Source organism: Trichechus manatus, unplaced genomic scaffold (genome assembly GCF_000243295.1).
Source record: "Trichechus manatus latirostris isolate Lorelei unplaced genomic scaffold, TriManLat1.0 scaffold00103, whole genome shotgun sequence".
In the NCBI taxonomy this organism is placed as follows: Eukaryota; Metazoa; Chordata; class Mammalia; order Sirenia; family Trichechidae; genus Trichechus; species Trichechus manatus.
Genome location: NW_004444039.1, coordinates 197,488 through 223,711, shown reverse-complemented (window position 1 = coordinate 223,711; position 26,224 = coordinate 197,488). Strand labels below are relative to the sequence as shown.

At 45.1% G+C, this 26,224-nt stretch overlaps 1 protein-coding gene across 4 annotated transcripts in view; it reads left to right on the top strand.

Annotated features, from left to right (window-relative positions):
• The window catches only part of NEDD9 (neural precursor cell expressed, developmentally down-regulated 9), a 228,042-nt gene that overhangs the window by 161,105 nt on the left and 40,713 nt on the right, over positions 1 to 26,224 (top strand). Inside the window, exon 1 of one of the 4 annotated variants that reach the window (XM_004382964.2) lies at positions 5,229 to 7,517. The exons of the other annotated variants lie outside the window; for them this stretch is intronic. Within the exon in view, the coding sequence (XP_004383021.1) occupies positions 7,506 to 7,517 (12 nt within the window). The 5' untranslated portion in view covers positions 5,229 to 7,505. Of the gene's footprint in view, positions 1 to 5,228; positions 7,518 to 26,224 lie in introns of those variants that run through there. 4 annotated transcript variants of the gene reach the window in all.

Below are 26,224 nucleotides of genomic sequence, written 5' to 3'. Positions count from 1 at the left end.
CACCACACCCGTTGCTGTCGAGTCGATTCCTACTTGCATGTACTGAGTACCCGTATTATGATGAAGCCCTGGTGGCGCAGTGGTCAAGTTCTACAGCTGTTAATCGAAATGTCAGCAGTTCGAATCCACCAGCCACTCCTTGGCAACCATATGGGGCAGTTCTACTCTGTCCTATAGGGTTGCTATAGGTTGGAACCGACTCGATGGCAACGGGGTTGGTTTTGGTTTTTAATATTATGATGTTGGGCTGACCCTTCAGAAGGGCAGGAAGGTCCTCAGTCAAATCCTGGAATTCTTCCTTGTTGGGTCTTGACAGATCACCTTGAACTTTGTGAAAATCCACAGGCTAAGTTCTCTACCAGCAGAAGAGAGTTCCGTGACAGTTTCACATAACAAGTTGTTTATGTGGACAAACGGATGCACGGACTAACAGAACACCGCTCGGCCAGTGAGAGCAGGAGAAAGCTTGTACCAGGCCTTCTGCAGTTTTGCCACTCAGCTTCTTTTGTTCTGCTGCCTTTCAACCTCTTCCCTAACTGGATTCATATGAATAGTAAAAGGGCAGAAATTTTAACCTTCGTATATCTGTGGAGATGAATAAACCTAAGTCTTTATTAAGAGTTCCTAATTTTTCTTAAAATTTCACTGCTAAGTGAATTTCCCCAAATCCTCCATATAACGAAATTACTAAATGCTCAAATGGAGCCTCACAATTGCTTGTCATACTTCACTAGAGTTGAATCCCTGGGTAGTGAAACAAGTTCACGGGCCCAGCTACAAACCAAAAGGTTGGAAGTTCGAGTCCACCCAGAGGCACCTCAGAAGAAAGGCCTAGCAATCGACTTCCAAAAACATCAGCCATTGAAAACCTATGGAGCACAGTTCTACTCTGACACACATGGAGTCGCCATGAGTCTGAGTCAACTCAAGAGCAACTGGTTGAGTGATTCAACATGTAATTCAGTCTATTACATTTTTTAGTTTATAAAATAAGAGGTAGTAATTAAGTGTTATAGGAGTCCCTGCGTGGTACAAATGGTTAACCGCTGGACTACTAGCTGAAAGGTTGGCGGTTCAAACCCACCCAGAGGTGCCCCAGAAGACAGGCCTGGCAATCTGCTTCCAAAAGTTTACAGCCTTGAAAACCCCATGGAGCACAATTCTACTCTGCACACATGGGGGCGCCATGAGTCAGAAATGACTTGATGGCAACTGGCAACAACAAATTAACTGTTATAATGACACGAAACATCAGAAGCTTCACAATTGCACAGTTTTCCAAAACCCAAGTCAAGGTATTACCCACACGGCTGCATTGGCAGAGGTCTAGCTCCGTCTTTAGTTGCCTACGGGTGGCATGGTGTTACATGCACTCTTTCACAGTGGATCTCATTTCTGACAGTCACAGAGAACTGTGAGGGGTCTAAGACACTCAATTTTAGCACCCCGCCCTTGGGGAAATTAAAACCCACCTCAAAGAGTCTCGGCTGGAAGGCAGAGGCAGCAGGAAGTGGGGCAGGGGCCACCACCGCTCAGTACAGCGGCATACTGCCTGAGCTTGGCTTTGGGTAAATGGGCAGCGGAACCTTGCACAGTCTGCACAGTGTCAGGACCCACCATGCCACGCAGTAAAGAGAAGTCTACAGGAGTCACTTCCACTCTATTTTTGTTAGAGTCCACCCATCGCCACCCAAGAGGTTTGTCACTGAGTGAGAAATAAGAAATCAGTCAAAGAAACCCATTGCAGTTGAGGCAATTCCAACTCGTAGCAACCCTACAGGACAGGCTAGAACTGCCCCATAGGGTTTGCAAGGAGTGGCTGGTGGATTTGAACTGCCGACCTTTTGGCCAAAGGCTTGACCACTGTGCCACCGGGGAAATTAGTCAGGGAGGAATCAAGTCAGAATAATTCAGGGATGACGAGTCAGCGAGCCTTTTTAGTATACTCAACCCTCCATTTGCAGAAGCAAATATTTTTAAACAAAGCCTTTAACAACACTTTCAGAAAACAGAGTTTCTTCCTAGGGCATGCATTTTTGGAGGAGTGGGGGGTGGTTCCGTGTGGTCTCTTGTGCCCAAATATTGGTGGAAATAAGGTGAACAAAAGCTTCATCCCGAAGAACAAGAAGAGTCAAGCGTTTGAGACCTCCCTTGGAGGTTTCCTCTGACAACAGATTTGTATTCATTCCATGAGCACGACGAGATCAACACATGGGAGAAGGTTATTGCCTTGAAGGGAGAGGTGCTCTTCTCTGCCCCCCGAGAAGTGGTTTACTTTTGCCTGTTGACGTCAGTGAAGGCTGTGTGCATGCACAAGACATAGCAGGGCTTAGACAGGACATAAGACAAGGTTAGTTACCTACACAGGTGCAGAAGAAGATACAATAGAAGAAAAGACGAGATTCCCTTCGACAAGTGGCTTAGAATCACATCACCAAAAAGGAGCTCTTTCGAATGAAGTGGCACAAGACGACAGCTAAGCCCTAAATGAAATGCTATGGAGCCCTGGTGGTGCAGTGGTTAAGAGCTCGGCTGCTAACCAAAAGATTGGCAGTTCAAATCCACCAGCTGCTCTTTGGAAACCCTATGGAACAGTTCTGCTCTGTCCTACAGGGTCACTGTGAGTTGGAATTAACTCGACAGCAATGGGTTTGGTTTGGGTTTGGAACTGATATGTTATAGACACAAAACTACACAAATCATAGGAGGAGGTTTGTAAATGTATATAGATACCAACATCTCACAGCAGGCCTACTGAGCTTAATTTAATAAGGAGAAGCTCAAGCATTCATAACTGTTTTATGAGGAAAGTCAGATTTTGGAAGCACTGACCTAGGCCATAGGCAATGAGAGAGTTCAGAGGTGGAGTTGTTAGGTGCCATCAAGATGATTTCGTCTCTCGGCAACCCCATGTGACACAGTAAAACTGCCCCATGGGGTTTTCTTGCTTGTAATCTTTATGGAAGCAGATCTCCAGGTCTTTCTCCACCAGACCTTCAAACCACCAACCAGAGCTCCTTCAGAGATGGAAAGGACGAAGGAAAGCGAGAGCAAGGAAGGGCGCGAGGGAGCTGCTTCTCCTAAATGTAAACTGCACTCCTGCCCTCAGACGCTTGTCCCCTGTTCCCTTCTGGGCACCAAGCAAGAACCTGAAGGTAAATATTCATTCTTTGAAGTCACGTTTATCATCTTATTCATTCTTCTGCAAGCATTTCAATACATACAAGACACTCTACTAGGTACAGAGGACACAGAGGCCAACAGAGACCACCTTGCCCCTGCCTCTAGAGAGCTCACAGTCAAGCTGGGGAAACAGACACTAACAAATCATTATGATACCACGTGGAAAAGCCCTGTTGTAAGGGCGTGTCCAAAGAACAAAGGGGCACAGTCAAAGGAGGGAGGAATTAGTTCTAAAGGGCGAGGTGGGCAGGGCGGGGGTTGTTGACTAAGACACACAAAAGTGTTCGTGTTGAAAGGAGGCCGGATGGCAGAAAAGAGAAGGGAGGTTATTCACGAAGAGGGGCTGGTCTGTGCAAAAAGCAGGAAGGTGCACACCTGTCTGGGAGTCCCCCGGTGTAGCAAGAGTGTAGGATGTGGCAGACAATAGTGGGGGATGAGTCTAGAAAGAGGGAGTGGGCTCAGATTATACACCATGCCAGCATGTCTGGGTTTTGTTTTATAAGGCGTTGAGTGTCACTAGAGGTTTTAATCATGGTAGACTGCAATTGGCTCTGTACTTTAGAATTGAAATAGGTACCAATGTTCATAGGTCGCTGTGAGTCTGAACCGGTTCGACAGCACTTAGAAACAGCAACAGTGTGTACTCTAGATTAGAGCAGGCGGAGATTTGAGGCAGAGAAACTAAACATAAATTATTGGAACAGCTCAGACAAGAGACCACAGAGGACAGACCTACAGCTGTTGTTGTTCGTTGCCATGGAGTTGGCTCTGACTCACGGTGGCCCCATGTATGACAGAACAAAACGTCGCCCTGTCCTGTGCCATCTTCATGATCGTTGGTATGTTTGAGTCCGCTGTTGCCGCCATTGTGTCAATCCATCTCACTGAGGATCTCCCTCACCTTCCCTGGCCCTCCACTTTCCCAAACATGATGTCCTCCTCCAGTAATCAGTCCCTCCTGATGATGCATCCAAAGTGAGTCCAAGTCTCCGACAATATTCTGTGATCCATCGGGTTTTCATTGGCTAATTTTCTGAAGTGGATTGCCAGGTCTTTCTTCCTAGTCTGTCTTAGTTTGGAAGCTCCACTGAAACCTGTCCACCATGAGTGACTCTGCTGGAATTTGAAATATTGGTGGCATAGATTCCAACATCATGGCAACATGCAAACCACCACAGATGACAAACTGATATTGGCGGTGGGACCTACAGCAGGGATTGTTATTATTCAACCTGGTATAACTCTGTGCCAGGTGCTCACGCTCTCTGAGCTGTGGTTGTGTCCTCCCTGTGAGGGGTTGTACTCAGTGACGTCAAAGGTCGCTTTCTGCCCTGACATGCTCTGGCTCTTTGACTTTGCCCTTCATACTGAGAAAGCAGCCACACGGCTTCCTCCCAGGTTGTGGACAGAAGCATTTCTCTCCTCTAGCATCCTCTTGGATTTTCAGCTCCGTCCATGCCAATGCCCAGTGGCAGTGGAAGAGTTGTTTGGGGGCCATCTGGTGCCGTTTCCCTTGCTCCTGCCTATACGAGCATCTGGGAAGACAGACTCTGGGCAGACAAGCAGGCAGACAGCAAGGACGAGAGGCCAAGAAGCCCACGGAAGAGAGTGCTGGCGAGCAGGGGGGCAGGGCCCAAGCCCCAGTGTCCTGGCCTGGCCCACTGTAGGAGGGTACCCATGGGCATCCTAGCGCTGCTGCATAAATCAATAGACAGTGTTTATATATCACAGTTTAAACAGCACTTTTACATCCAATATCTCAGGTAACGAGGGGGTGGGGAGCCTGTTTCTCTATTCATTGAGAGACATTTGTGTTTCCCCAAAGGGATTTGAAAGAACAGGTTAAAGGACACTAATAAAGTAACAAATACCAGGCTATTTAAGTTGCATGGAGACCAAAACCAAAAAACCAAACCAGTTGCCGCCAAGTTGATTCCGACTCATGGCAACCCCATGTGTTTCAGAGTAGAACTGCGCCTCATAGGAATTTCAATGGCTGTGACCTTTCAAAAGCCGATCACCAGGACTTTCTTCTGAGGCACTTCTGGGTAGTTCAAACCTCCAGCCTTTAAGTTAGCAGCCAAGCATATTCACCATTTGCAGCACCCAGGGACTCTAAAATAAAGAAATTAGGAAATTTGCTGAGAGTCCAACACAGGTTTATCTGACTCCAACGCCCTCGTTCTTTCCTTTATGAAACTAACTATACGTTGACCCAAGCCATCCTGAAATGAACTGCAGGTAGAGTTTAAGTTTCTTACTGCACTGGACAGAAACAGAAAAGCAGACTGACCATTGGTGGGAATTAAGCTTTAAAGCTAGAGAACGAAATTACCAAAAGCCCTAGCAGATGTCTCGGAGAATTATTGTAAAACCTTAATAGGATGGGACAGTGTTCACATACTCCATAGTCCTAATCAAGCAAAACAGAAGGATTCAGCTTTACTGCTTACTAAGCCACAGGAATATTATCTAGATCTCTTGGAGGCTCACAAGACTCATCTTTCAGATTGAAAGGCCTTTGACTAGTTGTCCTCCTTCAGCCAGCCAGACACCAAAAGCAATTTCCTGCAAACGAAGGAATCTGCCGTAAGCCTGCAGGACTGTTAGGAAGTTCCTCACAACACAATAGGCTGCGTGTTTAATCTGTGCACGTAGAGACCTTGCAGAACCACTCAGGCTCATTTCGCTCTAAGGCCAAATGAGGAAAAGCAAGGCTGAGCGCAGCGGCCAACAACAGACCGAGGGCTCAAAGGCTGCGTGTCAACCCCATTAGGACTGCCCGTGGGCCGTGTCCCGGGAATCTGTGCCACGTTCATCTGTGAACTAACCTGGAACCCTGTATCAGGAAACTACTTTCCTAGGCCAGCTGCTTTCATTTCTTTCCTTATTTTTGCTTAAGTCATAAAAGAAGAGTTTTATTCCACTGGGGATTTGAAGGAAGAAAAAAAAAACTGATTCTGATCCAACTTCATCAGGAAAAAAATAAGGGCTGATTTTGCTCTCCAAGTCACGTAGTTGGTTGAAGTCCATCCCATTCCAGGAGTGCTATTGTCTGGAGTCACCAAGTCTCAGTCCTGAGGCCAGTGAGAAGGCATTTCCCCCTCACCACTCTGTCCTTCGGAAGAATTGGTGCAGGTGACCATTTCTGTCCTGTCCTGCGTTGAGTCTCAAGACTCAGTATAGAAATCACGAAGCTGAACCTAACGTTCTCTGCTTCAGTGGAGAGAGATGGGTCTTTTTAACAAGGCTCATCAACCAGTGGGCATTTTTTCTTCCTCGGATAATAAGTGTTGGTGGGTTAACGGGTCATCTTCAGGCGAGAGGTCAGCAGAAAAAACTGCAGTGTTCAAAGCTGGAGCTAGAAAGACCAAGCCATCAAAGAAAGCAGCCTGCAGTGGGCAGCAATGATGTATAAGGCGTCCACTGGCCAGCCCCGTCGGAGAGGTCAGAGCGAACCTTTATCTGAAGCCAAGCCCGGTGAAGGTCACTGAATGTGTGTGACGCTGGGCTGGGGCGGCCCTCGTGAGAATCAGTCCGGGAAGCGCTAGTGAGCTGCTTTTCACTGAGGGAGGATTGTATTCCCACTCGTTGAAGATCGACGTTGGAAGTACTTTGAACAGTGAAAAGAACAAAAAAAGCAAGCAGCCACCAAGAAAAGAGAGAGAGAGAAAGGTATCAGCAGGGGTGGTTAGTGAAAAGGGGCCTGGAGACAGAAAAGCTTTTGTTCCCAGAGTTCGTTTCATGTAGAGATTGTGAGGTGACTGGCTTTGAAATGAAGTGGGTTTGTGAACAGTTGCTAGGGCACAGGAAGCAGGACTGTCAGGCTGTTTTGTGAAGCAGTTTCTTTAAAATGTAGGTTAATCTTAAAAAGAATTTATTCCCTTTTCTTGGATTTTCTTTCTTTTTCTCCTTCTCTTTTGGTGGGGTGGAGGGAGAGTTAGGTTGGGGAAGGTTCTCCCCTTTCTGTCGTATTTTCCAACCTTTTTCATAACGTAAAAAAAAATTATCACGTTACAAGTTCTTTGTCAGGAGTTTTCAGAAGCTAAACGGTAGGCGGGGCATTACCTTGATTCGTGAGCCAATGGCCGGGCAGTATGCAAATGAGTCCGTGATCCGCTTGCCCCGATCACAGCGTTGAGCTCAGACGCTTCGGAAACTTAACTGTGCGCAGGGCTCGGCGGATTCTGGTGGACGAACCAGCTCCATCCAGGGACCTTTCTCATTTTCATTTCACTTAACACTCAATGGAGGGACGGACACTGCAGTGCTTAATGCTGTCGTACTAGGTTAGGAAAACGGCTCAATTCACCGCTGCCAAAATGAAGTATAAGGTAAGAGAGATTTCCTTCTAAGGCTTAGGCTGTGCCTGCGAGTGTGTGTGTGTCCGTCTGTCTGTCTCTTCCACTGGGGCACCTCCTCTGAAAGGGGCCTTTCTGTGCCCGGGAGAGTTCTCAGAAAGAGAACATGCAAGCAAGCAGACACCTAATCTCAGAACCAGGACCTGTCGTCTCTGAGAGTTGCCGGGAAAGGACGCGGGGAGAAGTCAGTTGCACTAAGAGCAGACCTGCCCCGCCGTGGCTCCCGGGGTCTCGAGCCGGAAGCGCAGGAGGCATTGGCTCAGGTCCCGCCTGCTCTCCCGGGCCAGGGCTCCGCTATCCTGGGCAGCCGGAATAGGAGAGGAATCAAGCTGCTCAGTCTCCTAGGCTCTGAGAGCTTTTCAGACTTTGCTTTAGCGTCTTGCTCTTCGTCTAGGAAGCAGTTTACCATACATCCTTTGGGTGGGTGAAATTAAAAGCCCCAGGTACGATTGTGTAGCTGATGATGGAGAATTTTGACATTCTTAGGTGAAGTTGGATGCAGGAACAAATGAGTATTAGCCACTTCTTGAAAACACTTCTATTGGCGTTTGAATGGACTGAGGGTATGGACACTTCGTTGTGACTGGGGCTTACAGAATGTCATACTTTGATAGCATTATTTTCCCATGGATTTTACACTGTTATTTGGGTGTTTTTTCTTGGCAATAGGTTTCTGACTTGCTTGGCATATCCAGTTTGTTTTAAGTAGCCCCATCTAACGAGACAAGTGGTTTCCAGGGACAGAATTACTCTGTACCGATGAGATACCAATAAATTGGGCGTGATTTTTCCTTGGGTTGACAAATACTTCTATCCTAGAAGAGACATAAGTACTAACACTTTTATGCAAAAGTGCTGTTATGAACACTGATTGAGGCACAGTGTCTCTGCTTTTGGACTGACAATCCGTGGACTGACAATCCGTCTGGCCTCTGAGGTCATGCTAGCTGGCTGGGAGCTACAAGTCCTATGCTTCCCTTCTGAATTGCCAAGCTATGGACCCATCCTTTCTTAGTGTCAGGCTGTAAATACTTGGGTCTGGCTAATAGCCACTGGTTAACATCAGTGATAAATCTTTTGTTCAAAAGCTATAAATCTCCGTGTCCAAAGTCTTTATTGTAATGCATGAGTTCTGGTTCTCTTTGGAAAGGTTACAACTCTCCGAAGACACAGATACCAGTTGCCAGCTTTCCATTATCTGCCTCAGTAGGGGAGATCAGAAGACGTTAAGGTAACCCGGTAGACATTTAGATTTGACTTCCCAAAGCAACCAGAAACAAACCCTTCTACCGGCAAGCAAGTTTTGCTTCTGGAAGTGGTTCACCCCCTGTGCCATAATTCCCTTACTTAGAGCAGTGATAGGACCAGATATTACTTGGCCTGGGGTGATGTTTTTGCTCCTCCTCTCTCTGTTGCTGAATGTCTTCGTTTCATCTATAACTGTCAAGGGGAAAACAGAGAAAATACGTTCATACACTTATTAGCGGGAAGTATGAATGGCTGAAAATAACCGGGAAAGCTACACTCTAGAAAGTTACAGCGGCACGCACACAAGTCTAAAGTCCCCTTCATTCGGTGACCTCATCATGTTTAGCTCTACGCTTCTGGAAAGAAAGTGTCATGGTAGCTGGCAGTGTAGATGGCTCCTGGCTTTCGTGGAGAACACTGCCCTCTTTGCCAAATTTTACCGGTGTTTAAAAAAAATAATAATGATGATGCAAATACATGCTTTTTAGCATTCATTAGCTCATGGACTCTTTCCCCAGCAAGGAGGGAGGGGTCCTGCCTTCTCATCTCGTGCCGGCTAGAAAATGAACCATTCGCTGGAGCAAGCTGCTTTTCCTTTCTTATAAAGCCCGTTTTCTCTCTAGTTAGTCGTGGACAACTTGGTTTCAGGAGACGATTTTGTCATTTTCAGTGGAAGAGATGGCACACAGGGGAGGAGTGGTGAATAACATTATAATAGAGATTTACCTTGACAATACAGTTATTGTCCCCCTCACTCTGTGAGGTGGGCATTATTATCCTACTCCTTTTCAGATGTGAAAATTGTGGCACAGAGAGACTGAGTAATGTATCCAGTGCCATACAGCTAAAAATTGGTGGGACACGAACTCAGGTGACCTGGCTCCAGAACTTTCCATCTTACCCACTATTAAGAGAAAGAACTATCTGTGACCCACCCCACCCCGCCCCCACAAATGTTCTATGTGACTGGGGTTTACTTCTCCCAGGAAGTTGAAGAGTTTATTTCATCCCAAACATTCCTGCAGGATCGATTCTTACATCTTTAGACAGTAATTCTGCAAAGCAAAGTGAAGTGTACCTTTTGGTGTTATTTGTTTAATTTGAGCCACATTGGTAGTAAAACCAGATAATTATTAGATTGTAGATTCCTGGAGTCAGGAATTACCTTTCAAACACTACGTTGCTCAGTACACTATAAACTTAGCACAGTCAGAATTAAAAATGTTCATTGATTTATAATTCAGACCCATTAGATTTTTTTTTTTTAACCAGATTATCTGGTTTGGCTGCTTCAGGGATCATAAGTAAAGAGCAACCAAATCTCCACTCATTTTGTACTTAATATACACAGCTTCAGGCCAGCCAGCTACGTATTTACAATAATCTTGAGAACTGTGGAATATAAACTATTACAGCCTTTTTTGTATGCACACATCTAATCTATTTTTATTTCATTGTGGCTTTTTTATTTGTTCATGTAAATACTGTGGTCATTGTCATATGTACTTAATATCCCATTTCTCTTAGAAGGTGTTCAGTCTGTGGTTATGTGATCCTTAAGTATGGGGGCTTGATTGATTTGAGAGTTTTCTATAAGCTTCTCTGAATATACAGAGCCTGTTCTGAGTGCTGGGATGGGGGTCGATGGCCTTGACTCACTTGCCCAAGGAAGGCTGTGCCTCCTGAGGGTATGGAGGTGGGATGGTGCTGCTGTTTTCCAGGAAGATGATTGAAGGTGTGCAACTGTGTTTGAGCAGAGGCCCGAGGCTCCGCCTACTTTGTCCTGGAGAGGGAGGAAGGAGACCTTGTGGGTGCTGAGCCTGGCTGGTCTATAATAGCTGAGCAGCCCTTTGAGGCTTGGCCAAATTTCTGAACCCTTATGTGCCTATGGACCCTGGTGGCATAGAGGTTAAGTGCTACAGCTGCTAACCAAGAGGTAAGCAGTTTGAATCCACCAGGCACTCCTTGGAAACCCTATGGGGCAGTTCTACTGTGTCCCATAGGGTCGCCATGAGTTGGAATCAACTGGACGGCAGCAGGTTTGGGTTTTTGGTTATGTGCCTATATTCCAATTGTAAATGATTGATCTAGCCTATCATACAACAAATTCATTCTTAAACTTTTTGATTGAAGAAAACTTATAGATGGCATTCACAGACATTGAAGAAAGCTACTATCAGAAACTCGATTCCTATATTCTGGTTGAATGTGAGGCAGATGGAGGAACAAGAAACTGTGTGCTGTAAAAACCTTTTGAGAGGACTTTGAAAATATTTTCATTTCCTCAAGGTAGCTTGAGAAAAAAATGATGGCAGCTCTTTCATTTTGTCAATATAGTCATATATGACTTTTATAATTTCCACTTCTTTTCTTACCATGATATAAACCAAACTCATTGCTGTTGAGTCGAGTCCAACTCATAGTCAGACCTTACAGGACGGGGTAGAGCCGCCCCATAGGGTTTCCAAGGAGCAGCTGGTGGATTTGAACTGCCAACGGTTGGCAGTCGAGCTCTTAACCATTGTGCCACCAGGGATCCTACTGTGATGTACTGGTTTTAAACTCTTTATTTGCCTCTAAATTATTTGTTGCAGTTAATCCAAACGGGAGACTCAGGTTCTCCCCCTTTTTAAATCTTGCCTGAGAATTATGAAGGTACCAAAAGATCGTTTAAAAGAGATTATCTTATCTTTTTTATTTCCATTTTTAGCCCACTCATTTTCAGAGCTGAATGATCTACCTACGTGCAGATGAAAGCTTTTACAGAACCGAAGGTGTAGTTCTGATCATACCAAATTTAGCAAGCTGCAGTGTGTAACATACCAAGGATTCCTTTAGCATCCTTTCACTGCTGGAATAGCCATCAGTCCTCTTTTAAGGTTTCACCAGTGGCTTCCTGTCTGCCCACAGTCTTCTAAACAAAACCTTCCTCTCTACACTTCAAGCCTTTTTCAAGTCCCCGCCCACCTTCTGTGCCCTTCTGCCCTCGTAGGCTCTCATTTTTTCCATTTAAGCATTCTTTATTCTTCTCTAATACCACAGTGGAAACCCTGGGGGCATAGTGGTTGAGAGCCACGGCTGCTAACCAAAAGGCTGGCAGTTCGAATCCACCAGGCGCTCCTTGGAAAGTCTATCAGGCAGTTCTTGTCTGTCCTGTAGGGTCGCTATGAGTCAGAATTGACTTGACGGCAATGGGTTTGGTTTGTTTTTGGTGACACCAGACTAAGAAGCCCTGGTGGCACAAAGGTTAAGCGCTTGGCCGTTAACTGAAAGATCATTAGTTCAAACCCACCAGTGGCTCCACGGGAGAAAAGACCTGGCAATCTGCTCCCGTAAAGATTACAGCCTAGGAAACCCTGTGGGGCAGTTCTACTCTGTCCTGTAGGGTAGCTATGAGTCAGAATCAACTCAACGGCACACAACAACAACACCACCACCACCAGACTTCTCTGGGTCTCCCCTCCCCTACCTACATGAAGGTGACACCCTGAAAACGTACTTCGTCCCTGACCTTTCCCCTCCTCTGCTTCTGCACTGGGACATCTTGGCTCCTTGCTACTTCCATTGGTATGTCCCTGTCTCTTTGTGCCTACGTGACTTGGTTAGTCTGTCACTTCTATCCATCCATTCTATAAAAGAATCAAAAGGCTATGCCTTTGTCCCTTTGTCCTGCGATCTTTAAAATAGGCTTTATGATTTTCACCTCTGCCCTACTCTGTTAGCACTGCCTTACTCATTAACCCCTTTCAATAAATCACTATCTAAATGATACCCTGTAACTCACATAAGTTACCCTTTGGGGCTGTCCAGTTTTAAGAAAGCCCCACTGAATACAAGAGAGACCCAGTCTTTATTTGTATGTAGAGGCAGATTGATAGACAAGTCCTTGAATAAAGAGTATGATGTAGGATCTGTTAAGGCATTCGGGGGCAGGGACTTGGTCTTATTTGTTCTTGTGTTAGAGACTAGATAGAGTGTGGGCTTTGGAGTAAGGTGTGTCTGTTTCTTGTGGCTTAAAGCTCTGCCACCTTGGGCAAGGACAACCTAGGTGGCACAAATGGTTAAACACTCTTCCAGCTGAAAGTTTGGCAGTTCCAACCCACCGAAAGGTGTCTCAGAAGACAGGCCTGGTGATCTGCTTCCAAAAGGTCACAGCCTTGAAAACCCCATGGAGCAGTTCTACTTTGCACACATGGGGTCACCATGAGTTAGAGTCAACGCAATGGCAGCTAACAACACCCACCACAATCCTGGGCAAGTGAAAGCTCTCTGAGCCTCAGTTTTCATATCTGTACAATGGGGTTAATAATAACTGCCTTCTATGATTGTCGTAAGCCCTAAATGAGATACCATGTGAATGTGAAGTACTCACCTGGAACACAGTAAGTAGACAATGCTAGTCCCCTCCAGCTCTCCTTGTATAATAGGTGCTCAGGAGATGGTGAAAGGATAGTGTGGCTCAAGGCTTGGTGACACAGTTATGTCAAAATCCCAGTTACGAGGTTAAGATGGTTGAGTATTGTTGAACATTCCATAGGGTTGGATTGTAGAAATGCAGGTCCCAGTCTTAGGGACTAACAGTAAACCTAATGCACAAGGTCCACTTGCTAATATGTGAACAGCTTGGTATCTTCATCGTTACTAATAAGACTTGATATTCCTAAAACTACAGGATGTTGCTCATAGTAGGTACTCAACAAATACGGAATTTAATGTTGAATTACATAAAATACCTATAACCCCAAAATACCTAAAACCAAACCCATTGCTGTTGAGTCGATTCCAACTCAGGGCGGCTCCACGAGTGTCAGAATAGAACTGCACTCCATAGGGTTTTCAGTGGCTGTAATCTTAAGGAAGCAGATTGCCAGCCCTTTCTTCCGCAGCTCCTGAGTGGATTAGAACCGCCAACCTTTTGGTTAGTAGCCGAGCGCAAACCATCGGCACCACCCAGGGACTTGAAATACGTACACAAATAACCAACGAAAGAAAAAGGGAAGGGGGGTGGTTCTTCTGCATGGCAGAGCGGAAAGCACACGGGCTTTGTTTCCAGTCTCGTTTTGTTACTTTCTAACAGTATAATGTTAGGCAAGCTACTTGAAGCGTCCATATCCTCATTTATAAAATGTGAGTGATAACAATGGCGTCACTAGGAGGGCGGGGGGGGGGGTGTGTGCGGACCACACCCCCTGACACTGTTGGAGGGGTGACACCAAAATGACCCCAGGGTCTGCGGGGGCAGCAGCAGTGCTGGTGGTGACCCGTGAGTGGGTGATGCTGGGGGAGGGGCCTCCAAGGCAGCATCACTAAGGCTGTTGTCACCTGTCATCCAAACTTGTCACCACCCCCACCCAGTGCAGTAACTTGTCACCACCCCTCCTCCCCCTCCCCGGCCACCCACCAGTCAGGCTGCCCTTGGGCAGAGAGGAGGGTCTCCCCCATGGCCAGTGGGCGAGGGGAGGAGCTGTGGGGGGCGGGGCTGGGAGGGGCGGGGCCACACAGCGGACGACCCGCCCCGTGCGGGGGCAGGGCGGGCCTCTGCTGCTCTGCCCACAGATGGGGGTTCGCCAGACACTCCACCCACGGGAGGAGGGGAGGGTGGTGACACCAACCCTAGTGATGCCACTGAGTGATAATACCTGTCTTATCTGAGAGCTTTAACGATATATGAAAATCATCAGCTTCTAGCACAACGTAAGCATGTAGTATACGGCAGCTATTATATGATGCATTAGAAGATACATCCATATAGATATATGGATACAGAAGTGTTACGTACATAGAAAATTAAGAAGAAAACATTCACTAGAATTGTTTACCCACAGCAAAAATATTAGTGAGCAAAAGAGAAACCCAATTTAAGAAGCCAAGGCTGAAATACAAGGGGTGGGGGGCGGCGAGAGAGGAGTACAGGAGAAGTTCGGGGTACGCTATATCCCTTATCCTATTTCATTCAATTAGAATGACGCAGATGTAAAGTAAGAGATCTTGGTTATCTATTTTTAGAGCACTTTAGGGTTAGAAAGAAGCCGAAACAAATTGGTTTGAAATGCCTGTCTCTGGAACTGTGGTACTAGTACGTAGTAACATATAGACTTAATTACCAGGCCTCCTTGCCAAGATAAACAGAACAGGGTCACTGGGAAGAAATACTATATTTCCAGCTTAAAATGCCAGAGAAAAGCTGCCTGGTTCCTAGGCAATGGAAAGAGATGGGCCATGGAAAGAGGACCAAAAAAAAAAAAAACCTGATTATACTTTGTTAACAAAAGCCCCCCCCATTTTATTCACTGCGAACATTCCAGTGATCTCCCTGTGGTACTTCTTACTGGGTAATGTGGACTCCTCACGGTTAACTGCAAAAGCCTATCTTCCTGAAGAATCTTCCCTTGAAGATAAATGGCCTACTGGTGGCCTTTTCCACTGTCCATTGGAAAGGCTGACTGTATCAGAAAGTAGTTTTAGTGACAGTGTGATCTAGGTGAATTGAGGCATAGCCTTTGAGGTTCACGGAACAGGCACTCCCGAAACTGTAGGCAGTGATGGGGTACGACAGTGATTTTTCATGGTTGAGGTGGAGGGTGAGACAGCTAATCAGGGATGCATTACACCTACCAGTGGAATGATTTCAAACACATATGCCTGGGCCCCACCACAGACTGCTAAATCCTAGTTTATTCTTTAAAAACGAGCTAGTCTCCTTAATGGTGGTAGAATAATTTGGAAAAGGATACTGAGAATGCTTGCACAACTTGAAGAATGTAATCAGTGTCACCGCGCTGTACACGTGGAAATTGTTGAATTGGTATATTTTTGCTGTGTATATTTTCACCTCCCCCAATTATTTTTTTTTTAAATAGCTAGTCCCCACTTAATTGTGCTCATGAGGAACCTGTACATAGATCAAGAGGCAGTCGTTCAAACAGAACAAGGGGATACTGCGTGGTTTAAAGTCAGGCAAAGTGTGCGTCAGGGTTGTATCCTTTCACCATACTTATTCAATCTGTGTGCTGAGCAAATAATCTGAGAAGCTGAACTATATGAAGAGAACATGGCATCAGGATTGGAGAAAGTCTCATTAACAACCTGTGATACACAGATGACACAAGCTTGCTTGCTGAAAGTGAAGAGGACTTGAAGCACTTACTGACGAAGATCAAAGACTACAGCCTTCACTACGGATTACACCTCAACATAAAATGAAATCCTCCCAACTGGACCCATAAGCAACATCACAGTAAACAAAGGAAAGATTAAAATTGTCAAGGATTTCATTTTACTTGGATCCACAATCAATGCCCATGGAAGCAGCAGTCAAGAAATCAAAAGACACATTGCATTGGGCAAATATGCTGCCAAATACCTCTTTAAAGTGTTGAAAAGCAAAGATGTAACCTTGAGGACTAAGGTGCACAGGACCCAAGCCATGGTATTTTCAATTACCTCATATGCATGTGAAAGCTGGACAATGAATAAGGAAGACCGAAGAATAGTCGCCTTTGAATAATGGCGTTGGTGAAGAATATTGAATTTACCACGGGCTGCCAGAAGAAGGAACAAATCTGTCTTGGAAGTACAGCCAGAATGCTCCTTAGAAGCAAGGATGTCGAGACTATGTCTCACATACTTTGGACATGTTATCAGGAGGAATCAATCCCTGGAGAAGGATATCGTGCTTGGTAAAGTAGAGGGTCAGCGAAAGAGAGGAAGACCCTCAACAAGATGAATTGACACAGTGGCTGCAGCAATGGGCTCAAGCATAACAACGATTGTGAGGATGGCACAGGACCTGGCAGTGTTTCATTCTGTTGTACGTAGGGTCGCTATGAATCGGAACCGACTCGACGGCACTTAACAACAACATCTATCTGTCTGTCTGTCTATCTATAGTCTGTATGTGTATGTAACCATGTTGTATAAACCAAACAATGGGACAGATGGTCTGACAATGTGAAGGATATTTGAAACTGGACTGTCTTGGAAGGGTCAGGAAAGTGTTGTCCTGCTAGACAGTCAGCACTCGTTGCTCCAGAGATTGGCCAACTGTTGACAGCGTTGGCAAGGGATCACCCTGTCTCTTATGGCAGCCTTTCGACAGGACGTTATCTAAGAGGCATTTTAAAAATGGAGTCAAGCAAATTTTTATGTAGCATTATATATGACATTTCCTTATAAATAGTAGGGAGCTCCTTCTTGGCTTTTTCCTTGCAGAAATGGGCATCTTTAACAATGAAGGAGAGCCGGTTTTGAGATGTGGGAGTTACTGGGATCACCTGAGAGAGTTTAGCAGCTGGGGGTTGCCTTTCCATTGTTCTTGTTTGAAACCTGGCAGGTAGTCCCGGCCCTCATAGCTGCAGCATCTGCATCAAGCCTCCTGCCTCCCTTATTAAGACCTTAATTACAGACACAGCTTACTTCATTGCTGGAGGGCAAGAATTTCTGTTTCTCTGAACTGTGTCTCTTTTTTTGGTGTGGCAGGTGTAATCATGATGAGATCATTGCTGGTTTGTTTTCTTTTCCCGGAGGAGTTTTTTTTTTTTTTGAGGAGGAGTACAGTTCTTAAGACACAATTTCATGAGCTCATAGTAATAGTGGAATAATAGCTGTGCTTTTGATTTTATAGAGACCTTTTCTTCTGAAGACATCAGACCGTTTCGTATATATAGTTTCATCAGTCCTCATAATATTCTTGTAAAGAAGAACATGTTCATTATCCCCATTTTTCAGATGGGTAGACAGAGGCACAAAATCCAGTAATTTGTCATTCGTCTTACCACGTAGAGAACAGAGACTGGACTCTCCTAATTCAATCGACTGCCCGTTCCTTTATCCAGGTTTTCTCAGCATTGGCACTATTGGCATTTGGGGCTGTCTAGGTCTTTGTTGGGGGGTCTGTCCTGTGCATTGGAGGATGTTTAGCAGCACCCCTGGCCTCTACCCACTAGATACCAATAGCACCTTCCCGCCCCATCGTGACAACCTTCTGCTTAAAAAATAATCCCCTTACTAGCTTTTATGTGATAGAAGCACAAAAAATACCTTCATGTAACTGTTTGCCACCGTTTGATCATGATTGAGGTTGATGTTAAAGTAACAGGTTCTAAGTGAAAAGGAACTTCTTGATATGCTTAGCACAGCTTCTTATAGTGAATACCACAAAATACTAAGACACATAGGGTCTCACTCAAGTCTCGTGCAAAACCATCAGTCTGTCTGGAAGGCAGCTGTGATTCTACCAAGTCTTCTTCTGGCTTCTATATGGGGATCTAATAATGGGGCATGCGTTTAGAACTGGGCCTTCATGAATGCTATTTTATTCTTATAAACTGATGTAGAATCTCTGCATGTAAGAGCTTGTCTATGCCCCTAGTCGTTGAACAACGTCGGTGTGAGGTGTTCTTCTGCTCCATTTGCTCCTGCTTCTTTTTCTCCCCCTCCCCCTTCTAGCTGAGAAGCTGCAGCAGCTAAAGGTTCTTCCTTGGGGCAACTCTGCAGTTTCCATGCTGACAGCTTATGGCTGGATACACCCTCTCAGCCAATCATATGGATCCATTTTCTAAAGCTCTTTGAGGACCTCTCAAGTTAAGTGGGATAATAGAAATCAGGTTCCAAACCTAGGTCAGGTGACATCTGCAAGAGTTCCAGCCAGGGGTGGCCTCCGAGTCCGTCACTTGGGTTCTGGGTGGAAGGCAGGTAAGAGCTGCCAGGATGTGTATGTATGTGTATTGATGGGTATCAATCTAACTTCATACCTTGGGGTGCAAACCTTGGTGGCGGAAGACAAGACGCATAAAAATGTGAACACAGGAAGACCTTTTCCTCTCTCAAATACTTTACTAGAGGTTACAATTTGTGTGTTCACTTTTTGAGAAGTGATTCTGTTTTTTAATATATCATAATGTAGTGGATTGGAATCTCCTACTCCTTCATAACTTTATTCTCATTTCTCTTCCACAAGTACCTATATGTTAGTAGAATTTGTCTAGACAGGCAGATAGATATGACCGAGTGCCAACGCTGTAATATTGGCTGGAATCCAGATGGTTGTTTTATTGTTAATAAAAGCTTTTGAGTGAGTGGGTGTCAGGCCTTCATCATTATATGGCGCCTGTCGGATTTATCTAGGGACAGAACCTTGAAAAGAGTTTCTACCTGCCTCTTGTTTTTCATCCTTTGCCGATATACTATACTTCAGTCTCTCAGAACCAGACAGCCTGAGACAAAAGTTTATAAATTCCAAGGCGTAATAGCAGCAGTACTAAATTCTAAGAGGGAGAAGATTCCCAGGAAGGGCATCCTGGTCCAGTGGAGAGAATCCTAGGCTGAGAGAGGAACCAGATGCTGGTTCTGCCTCTGCCACTAGTGTAATCTGTGACCTTGGACAAGACACAATACAGCTCTGGGCTGGAAACCAGAGAGATTGGATCAGAATGAGCTCTAGGCTTACTTGTCCTTCTAACATTCTAGACTAGTCGGCTCTGGTCAGTTTATGGTTAACTTCCAGTTCTAATACCAAGGAAACCTAGGCTTTTTTCCACCTAGTTTCTTGGGACTACGGAAATGTGGAGAATTGAGCTCTTAAAGACATATATTATTTCTGATCATCAGACTCGTGAGGAAAAGATCATTTATTTTTCTCAAATACTCTCAGCAATCAAATTTATTCTGGACCGTGGGCCAAAAAATAATAGAAATTGACTGTGAAACACACACACCTACCTCCCAACCCATTTACAATTTTTTTTTTTATATGAAGCAAAAGATGTGTTCTAGGTTTTGGCTGGTTTTGTGCTAAACAAATCCCAGTGTATGAACATTTGTGTCTTTCGTGAGACTTAAATCAAGAGAGAATAAACCAAACCAAACCTGTTGCCGTCGAGTCGATTCCGACTCATAGCAACCCTATAAGACAGAGTAGAACTGCCCCATGGGGTTTTCAAGGCTGGAATCTTTACAGAAACTGATCGCCAGGGCAGAACTGCTGATGGGTTCGAACCACTGACCTTTTGGTTAGCAGTCAAGCGCTTAACCACTGTGCCACCAAGGCTCCTTCAGGGGAGAATAGTTGGCCTTATTGTAATGCAGAGAAGGAACGAGAACTAGTTGCCATCAGGTTGATTCTGACTCATGACAACCCCACGTATGTCAGAGTAGAACTGTGCTCCACAGGGTTTTCAATGGCTGATTTTTTGGAAGTTGATCACCAGGCCTTTCTTTTGAGGTGCCTCTGGGTGGACTCAAACTGCCAGCCTTTTGGTTAGCAGCAGAGTGCTTAACCATTTGTCCTAGCCAGGGACTCCACAGCGAAGGAGAGGAGCCCAGATTTTAAGGAAATACTTTTTCATCTCACAGCTATACTGTCCATATCGTGTTACCAAGTCTGGTAGGATAGAAAATTCTTTCCAAGACCCAAATATCCTAATCTGTAATGAGCATCGTATCTTCTCACCAGCTCTCAAGAAGCAGGTCACTTTGGTAGATTGTCACGGATTGAATTGTGTCCCCCAAAAATGTGTGTTAATTTGGTTGGGTCGTGATTCCCAGCATTGAGTGATTGTCCTCCATTCTGTGATTATATAATTTTATGTTAAAGACGATTAGGGTGGGACTGTAACACCACCCTTACCCAGGTCACATCCCTGATCCAATGTACAGGGAGTTTCCCTGGGGTGTGGCCTGTACCACCTTTTATCTCTCAAGAGATAAAAAGGAAAGGGAAGCAAGCAGAGAGGGGGGACCTCATACCACAAAGAAAGCAGTGCTGGAAGCAGAGCGCATCCTTTGGACCTGAGATTCCTACGCTGAGGTTCTCTCAGACCAAGGGAAGACTGATGACAAGGACCTTCTTCCAGAGCCGACAGAGAGAGAAAACCCTCCCCTAGAGCCGGCATCCTGAATTTGGACTTGTAGCCTACTAGACTGTGAGAGGACAGATTTCTCTTTGTTAAAGGCATCCACTTGTGATGTTTCTGTTTAGAGAAGCACTAGATGACTGAGACATATATGAACCACCAAAGTAGTGATGGGTTCTAAACGATCCTTAATCAAATAAGAATAGGCAAGTGTGAAGGAGACATCAAAACTCTCAAATCTGAGAGTCTTAGGGGTGACCACACACAGGACACTACCCATAGTTCATACAGGGAATACTGACCCAGTGTCTTATGTGTCTGGGCTGCTGCTGTGTCAAAGAGTCATTCTGGGGTGAAGGACCTTTGGGGAGCAAAGCATCCACCACTCAGACATGCTCAAAGAATGCTGTGGCTAAAGATCACAAGGTTGGAAAATTCAAGAAAATTTGAGGACTTGGGGCAAAGTGAAAGACACGAGGATTCAGAGAGCGCCCCAAGATACGTATGTAGCTTTGTGAGAACCACAGAAGAAGCACATTCCAGAAATCTAAAAACCATTTGGTTAAAATGCAGTCTAGGTACCAGAGGAATCTCTGGTGGAAAATGCTGGACACTCCTCACCCATCATCAGATGTATGACTAGAGATTAGTGGGACCGAACAGGACCCTGCTGTTGCTGCCTTTCTGTGGACTAGTTCCAATCACCTAATGAAAAATGTGTTCTTCAGGTCTTCAGATTCAAGAACCCAGGTTTAAACCAAATAGTACAAAAACTGAAATCCTGACACTTGTAACTATCCATCCTGACTGTTTCTTTCCTTTGGGAAAGCCCAAATCAGGACAAAAAAAAAAATCAACCCACTTGCCATGGAGTCAACTCGAAGTCATGGCGACCCCATGTGTGTCAGGGTAGAACTGTGCTCCACAGGGTTTTCAATGGCTGATTTTTCAGCCCCTATAGCCCTGATTCCAAAGGTGATGGTGGGAGGAAGAAGCAAAACATAGCCAAAGTGGTTTGACAGTCCTCAGAGGGAAGCTGACTTTTGTCAACAGGCACAATAGACCATGAGCCTTTTAGCCTCTCCCTCAGCGTGCCCTGAGAGTGACCTTGATGATGTTCATCCCTCAGTCACTGCCTTGAGGACTGATTTCCATGACAATGGCCATTTCCTTCTTTAGTGTGTCTGTTTCTCAGGGTCTGTCTGCTGTGTGTGTGTGTGTGTGTGTGTGGCGTGTGTGTGTGTGTGTGTGTGTGTGTGTGTGTGTGTGTGTGTGCACGCGTGCGAGCACACATGCGCACTCCCCAGAGTCCAGTGCTAACGTTGGGGGTTGGGTGCAAGGAAGTCATGTAGCTGAGAATGTGGTGGCCCTGAGGACTTGGCAGGAGCTCCGGCATGATAAATATAGAATGAAGTAAAAATAATAAGAGGAAGCCAGGACCTTGATGATGCTATTAGTCCTAGTGGGGTGCCACACCAGCCATTGTATCTCATTTCTCTTCAAAGAATAGCCTGAATGGTCATGGAAAGTACAAGTCACACCTCTCTGTATTTGGAAAGGCAGATCGTTTCCCTGGCAGTTGGGGTACTAAGCTTTCTTGACATTTTGATAGCAGTAGAAAATAAAAGGCGGGGTGGAGTAGGGGTGGGGGTGTTGTCATGTGACCCAGAGTTCTCTGTACCCGTAGTTCTGGGCGTACAGCATTTTCTTCCCAGTGTTCAGGCCTTGCTTGGGAACCAGAAACTGCAGAACCAAAACGTTAAGGCAAAGTATTTATTTAAACAGTGCTAGATGGCTGTACCGAGGAAGGAAAGTCTCTTAAAGAAACCATTGTATTTAATCTCTCTGGGATGGTGAGTTCCTCTTGGCCTTCCTGTTTGCTCAGTGGTGCTTAATGCTGGGTTCAGGCTCCCCATCTACGTCATTATCCTGTTTTAATAGGGAAGGGCAGGCACTTTCCTGCTTGTTGCCTCCTGTACTCTCTGGCTGTGAGGCTTGAGTGACTTGGACCTGCTGTTTTCTTTCTGGTTCAGTTAATTCACTTTCCCCATGTTCGTCTGAGAATTTTAACCGAATGTCTTGCTCAATTCTGTAGAAAACAATTTCACCCTCTCTACAGAAAACCTGGAAATCAGAGTCTAGATTTCATTTCAATCTAGCAAATATTTAATGAGCGTGTGTTATGTTTCAGAAACTGTGAACTAAAGTTCTGGAAATGCAAAATGAATAAGACCATGTACCTGATCGTAAGGAGTTCACAACCTTGAACAGGGTATTACAAGTCACACCATAAGAAATACTATTAAAGAGAATCAGGAAGGGAAATGATCGGATAGGTTATCTGGAAGGTGGATTTTGAGGTAGGAACAGGTTGAATGCAGGAAAACCAGTTGGCATGCAATTGCAGTATTCCAGAAAAAAGTTGCTGAGGGGCTGAACTAAGAGTGGCAGTGAGGTGGAAATCCGAGTGTGGCTGGGGAAGGCTGGTTGGGTTTCAGAGAGTGAGAAGAGACTCTGCATAACTCTGAAGCACCTAACTTGGTAAGCTGCGTACATGGCTGTAAGCAAGATGGAAGAGGTTTTTGCGCTTGTTGAGTTTCAGGTAAAGATGCCCACTACCAATTGCCGTCAGCTCCACTCATGGCAACTCCATGTGTGTCGAGGTAGAACTGTTTTCAGTGGATGATTTTTCGGAAGTAGATCACCAAGCCTTTCTTCTGAGGCAACTCTGGGTGGACTTGAACCTCTAATCTTTTGGTTGGCAGCTGATCATGTTAACCACGTGCACCACCCAGGGACTCCAAGATGCCCACTAGGCAATTGGAAATAATGGACTTTAGTGCAGAAGAAATATCTAGCCTAGAGGTCTGTATTTGGGTGTTACCTGTATTTCGATGCTATCAGCATGGATGAGATTCCCTGTAGAGAGTGAGCATATAAAGTTGAGGAGAGAAAACAGCAAAGGTGGAATCCCTTTGAAATACCGTCAGTTAAGGAATAGGCCCCCCTCCCTCAAAATTAGCCTGTGAATTACGAGGGTAGGGAGTGACGGAGAGGGGTATTCACTAACTACATAGTAGACAAGAATTATCTTAGGTGAAGAGAAAGACAACACACACTGTAGGGGAAGTCAGCACAACTGGACTAAACCAAAAGCTAAGAAGTTTCCTGAATACAACCAAACACTTTGAGGGACAGAGTAGCAGGGGCGAGGGTCTGGAGACCATGGTTTCAGGGGACATTTAGGTAAATTGGCATAACAAGGTTTTTTAAGAAAATGTTCTGCTTCCAACTTTGCTGAGTGGCATCTGGGGTCTTAAAAGCTAGTAAGCGGCCATCTAAGATGCATCAATTGGTCCCAATCCACCTGGAGCAAAGTAGAATGAAGAACACCAAAGACACAAGGAGAATATTAGCCCAAGAGACAGAAAGGACCACATAAACCAGAAACTCCATCAGCCTGAGACCAGAAGAACTAGATGGTGCCTGGCTACCACAATGACCGCCTTGACAGGAAACGCAACAGACAGTACCTGATGGAGCAGGAGAGGAGTGGGGTGCAGAACTCAAACTCTAGTAAAAAGACCAGACTTAATGGTTTGACTGAGGCTAGAGGGACCCTTGAAGACATGGCCCCCAGACTCTCTGTTGGCCCAGAGCTGAAACCATTCCTGAGGCCAACTCTTCCGACAAAGATTAGACTGAACTGTGGGACATAAAATGATACTTACGAAGAGTGTGCTTCTCAGCTCAAGTAGATACATGAGACTAAATGGGCAGCTCCTGTCCGGAGGCAAGACGAGAAGGCAGACAGGGTTAGGAGCTGGTTGAATGGACACGGGAAATCCGGGGTGGAAAGGAGGAGTGTGCTGTCACAGTATAGGGAGAGCAATTAGGGTCACATAACAATGTGAGTATAAATTTTTGTGTGAGAAACTAATTTGAATTGTAAACCTTCACTTAAACCACAATTTAAAAAAAAATAGCCTGTGAAGGAGAAGAGGATGAATGGTCAAGAGGGAAAACCAGGACATGGTATCATGGAAGCCAAAAGAAGAGAGAATTTTGAGAAACCTTGGGGTGGGGAGTAATACTAGCTGCTGCTACATTTAGGGTTCCCTCAAATAGGATCTATGACCCCAAATGCCCCAGTCCTTTCTAGAGCCAAGGCTTTTGTCATATACATATTTGACTCTATTAAGTATTGTCATAATTAGTGAACTAGAGACCAAAACAAAAACCAAACCCATTGCCATCGAGTCGATTCCAACTCATAGTGACCCTATAGGACACAGTAGAACTGCCCCATCGGGTTTCCAAGGAGTGGCTGGTGGATTCGAACTGCTGACCTTTTGGTTAACAGCCTGAGTTCTTAACCACTGTGCCACCAGGGCTCCCAAACTAGAGATAGGAGGCCTGAATTCTTGGCCCAGCTCTACAGTAACTTACCAGGAGACTAGCAAATCATTAACATCTTGAGCTTCATTTTTCTCATCTGTGAAGTGAAGGCGTCGGGCTATAATTGTTTGTTTCCTTTTAGTTGTCAAGTTCTGTGCTCCAAGGGTTTGGGTGCCTTGCCAAGCTATAGCTGTATCTCTAATTGCCAATCTCTGGAGGCTAGCCATGCAACTGGATATACAATTACCATAGCTTTCTTATCTCTCATTTATTTGTTTCTGTGTTGGCCTTCCCTGCCATGGGGGCGAATATCCAAGGAGTAAGAAAAACAGTAGGTCTTGAATAGACAAACTGCCTCTCCTAGGTTTGTCTGAGACACTCACGTAGTTCACATCTGATATTGTTGCTGTTGTTGTTGGCTGCCATCAGATGGACTCATGGCAACATCGTGTACAAAAGAATGAAGGTAGCACCCGGTCCTGTATCATCTTCTAGACTGTTGGTATGCTTGAGGCCACTGTTGCGGCCACTGTGTATTTTGAGTGCCTCACAACCTAGAGGGCTCATCTTCCAGCACTATAGTGAATAATATTCTATTATGAGCCATAGGGTTTTCACTGGCTAATTTTCAGAAGTAGATCACCAGGCCTTTCTTCCTAGTCTGTCTTAGTCTGGAAGCTCCACTGAAACCTGTCTGCCATGGGTGACTTTGCTGGTATTTGAAATACTAGTGGCATAGCTTCCAGCATCACAGCAACATGCAAGCCACCACAGTACTACAAAGTGACAGATGTGAGGTGGTCTGACACTATAGCCTCAAAGAATCATACATTTGCATGAAAGAAGAGGGTCCCTCACCTTCTCCTTGCCAGAGGAATTAACTCTTGCCTTGCCTGCTTATGAGTTGCATCTGCACTTCTGAGTAAGATAGTTTGTGTTCAAACTGAAGCTAAAATGGTTGTTATCTTCTTACTGAACTCTTGCCCCAACATCAAGCCTCTTCAAAAGCCAAACTCCAAATAAAAAATCTATAATAATGAAAGAAACGAAAATCCACAAACGAAAGGAATTCAGCACAGGAAAGTAAGAGGAACAAAGAAAATGTCAGCACCAAAAAAAAAAAAAAAAAAGCACAACGATATGACAGCAATAAACTTATACGTATCGATAATCACAATGAAT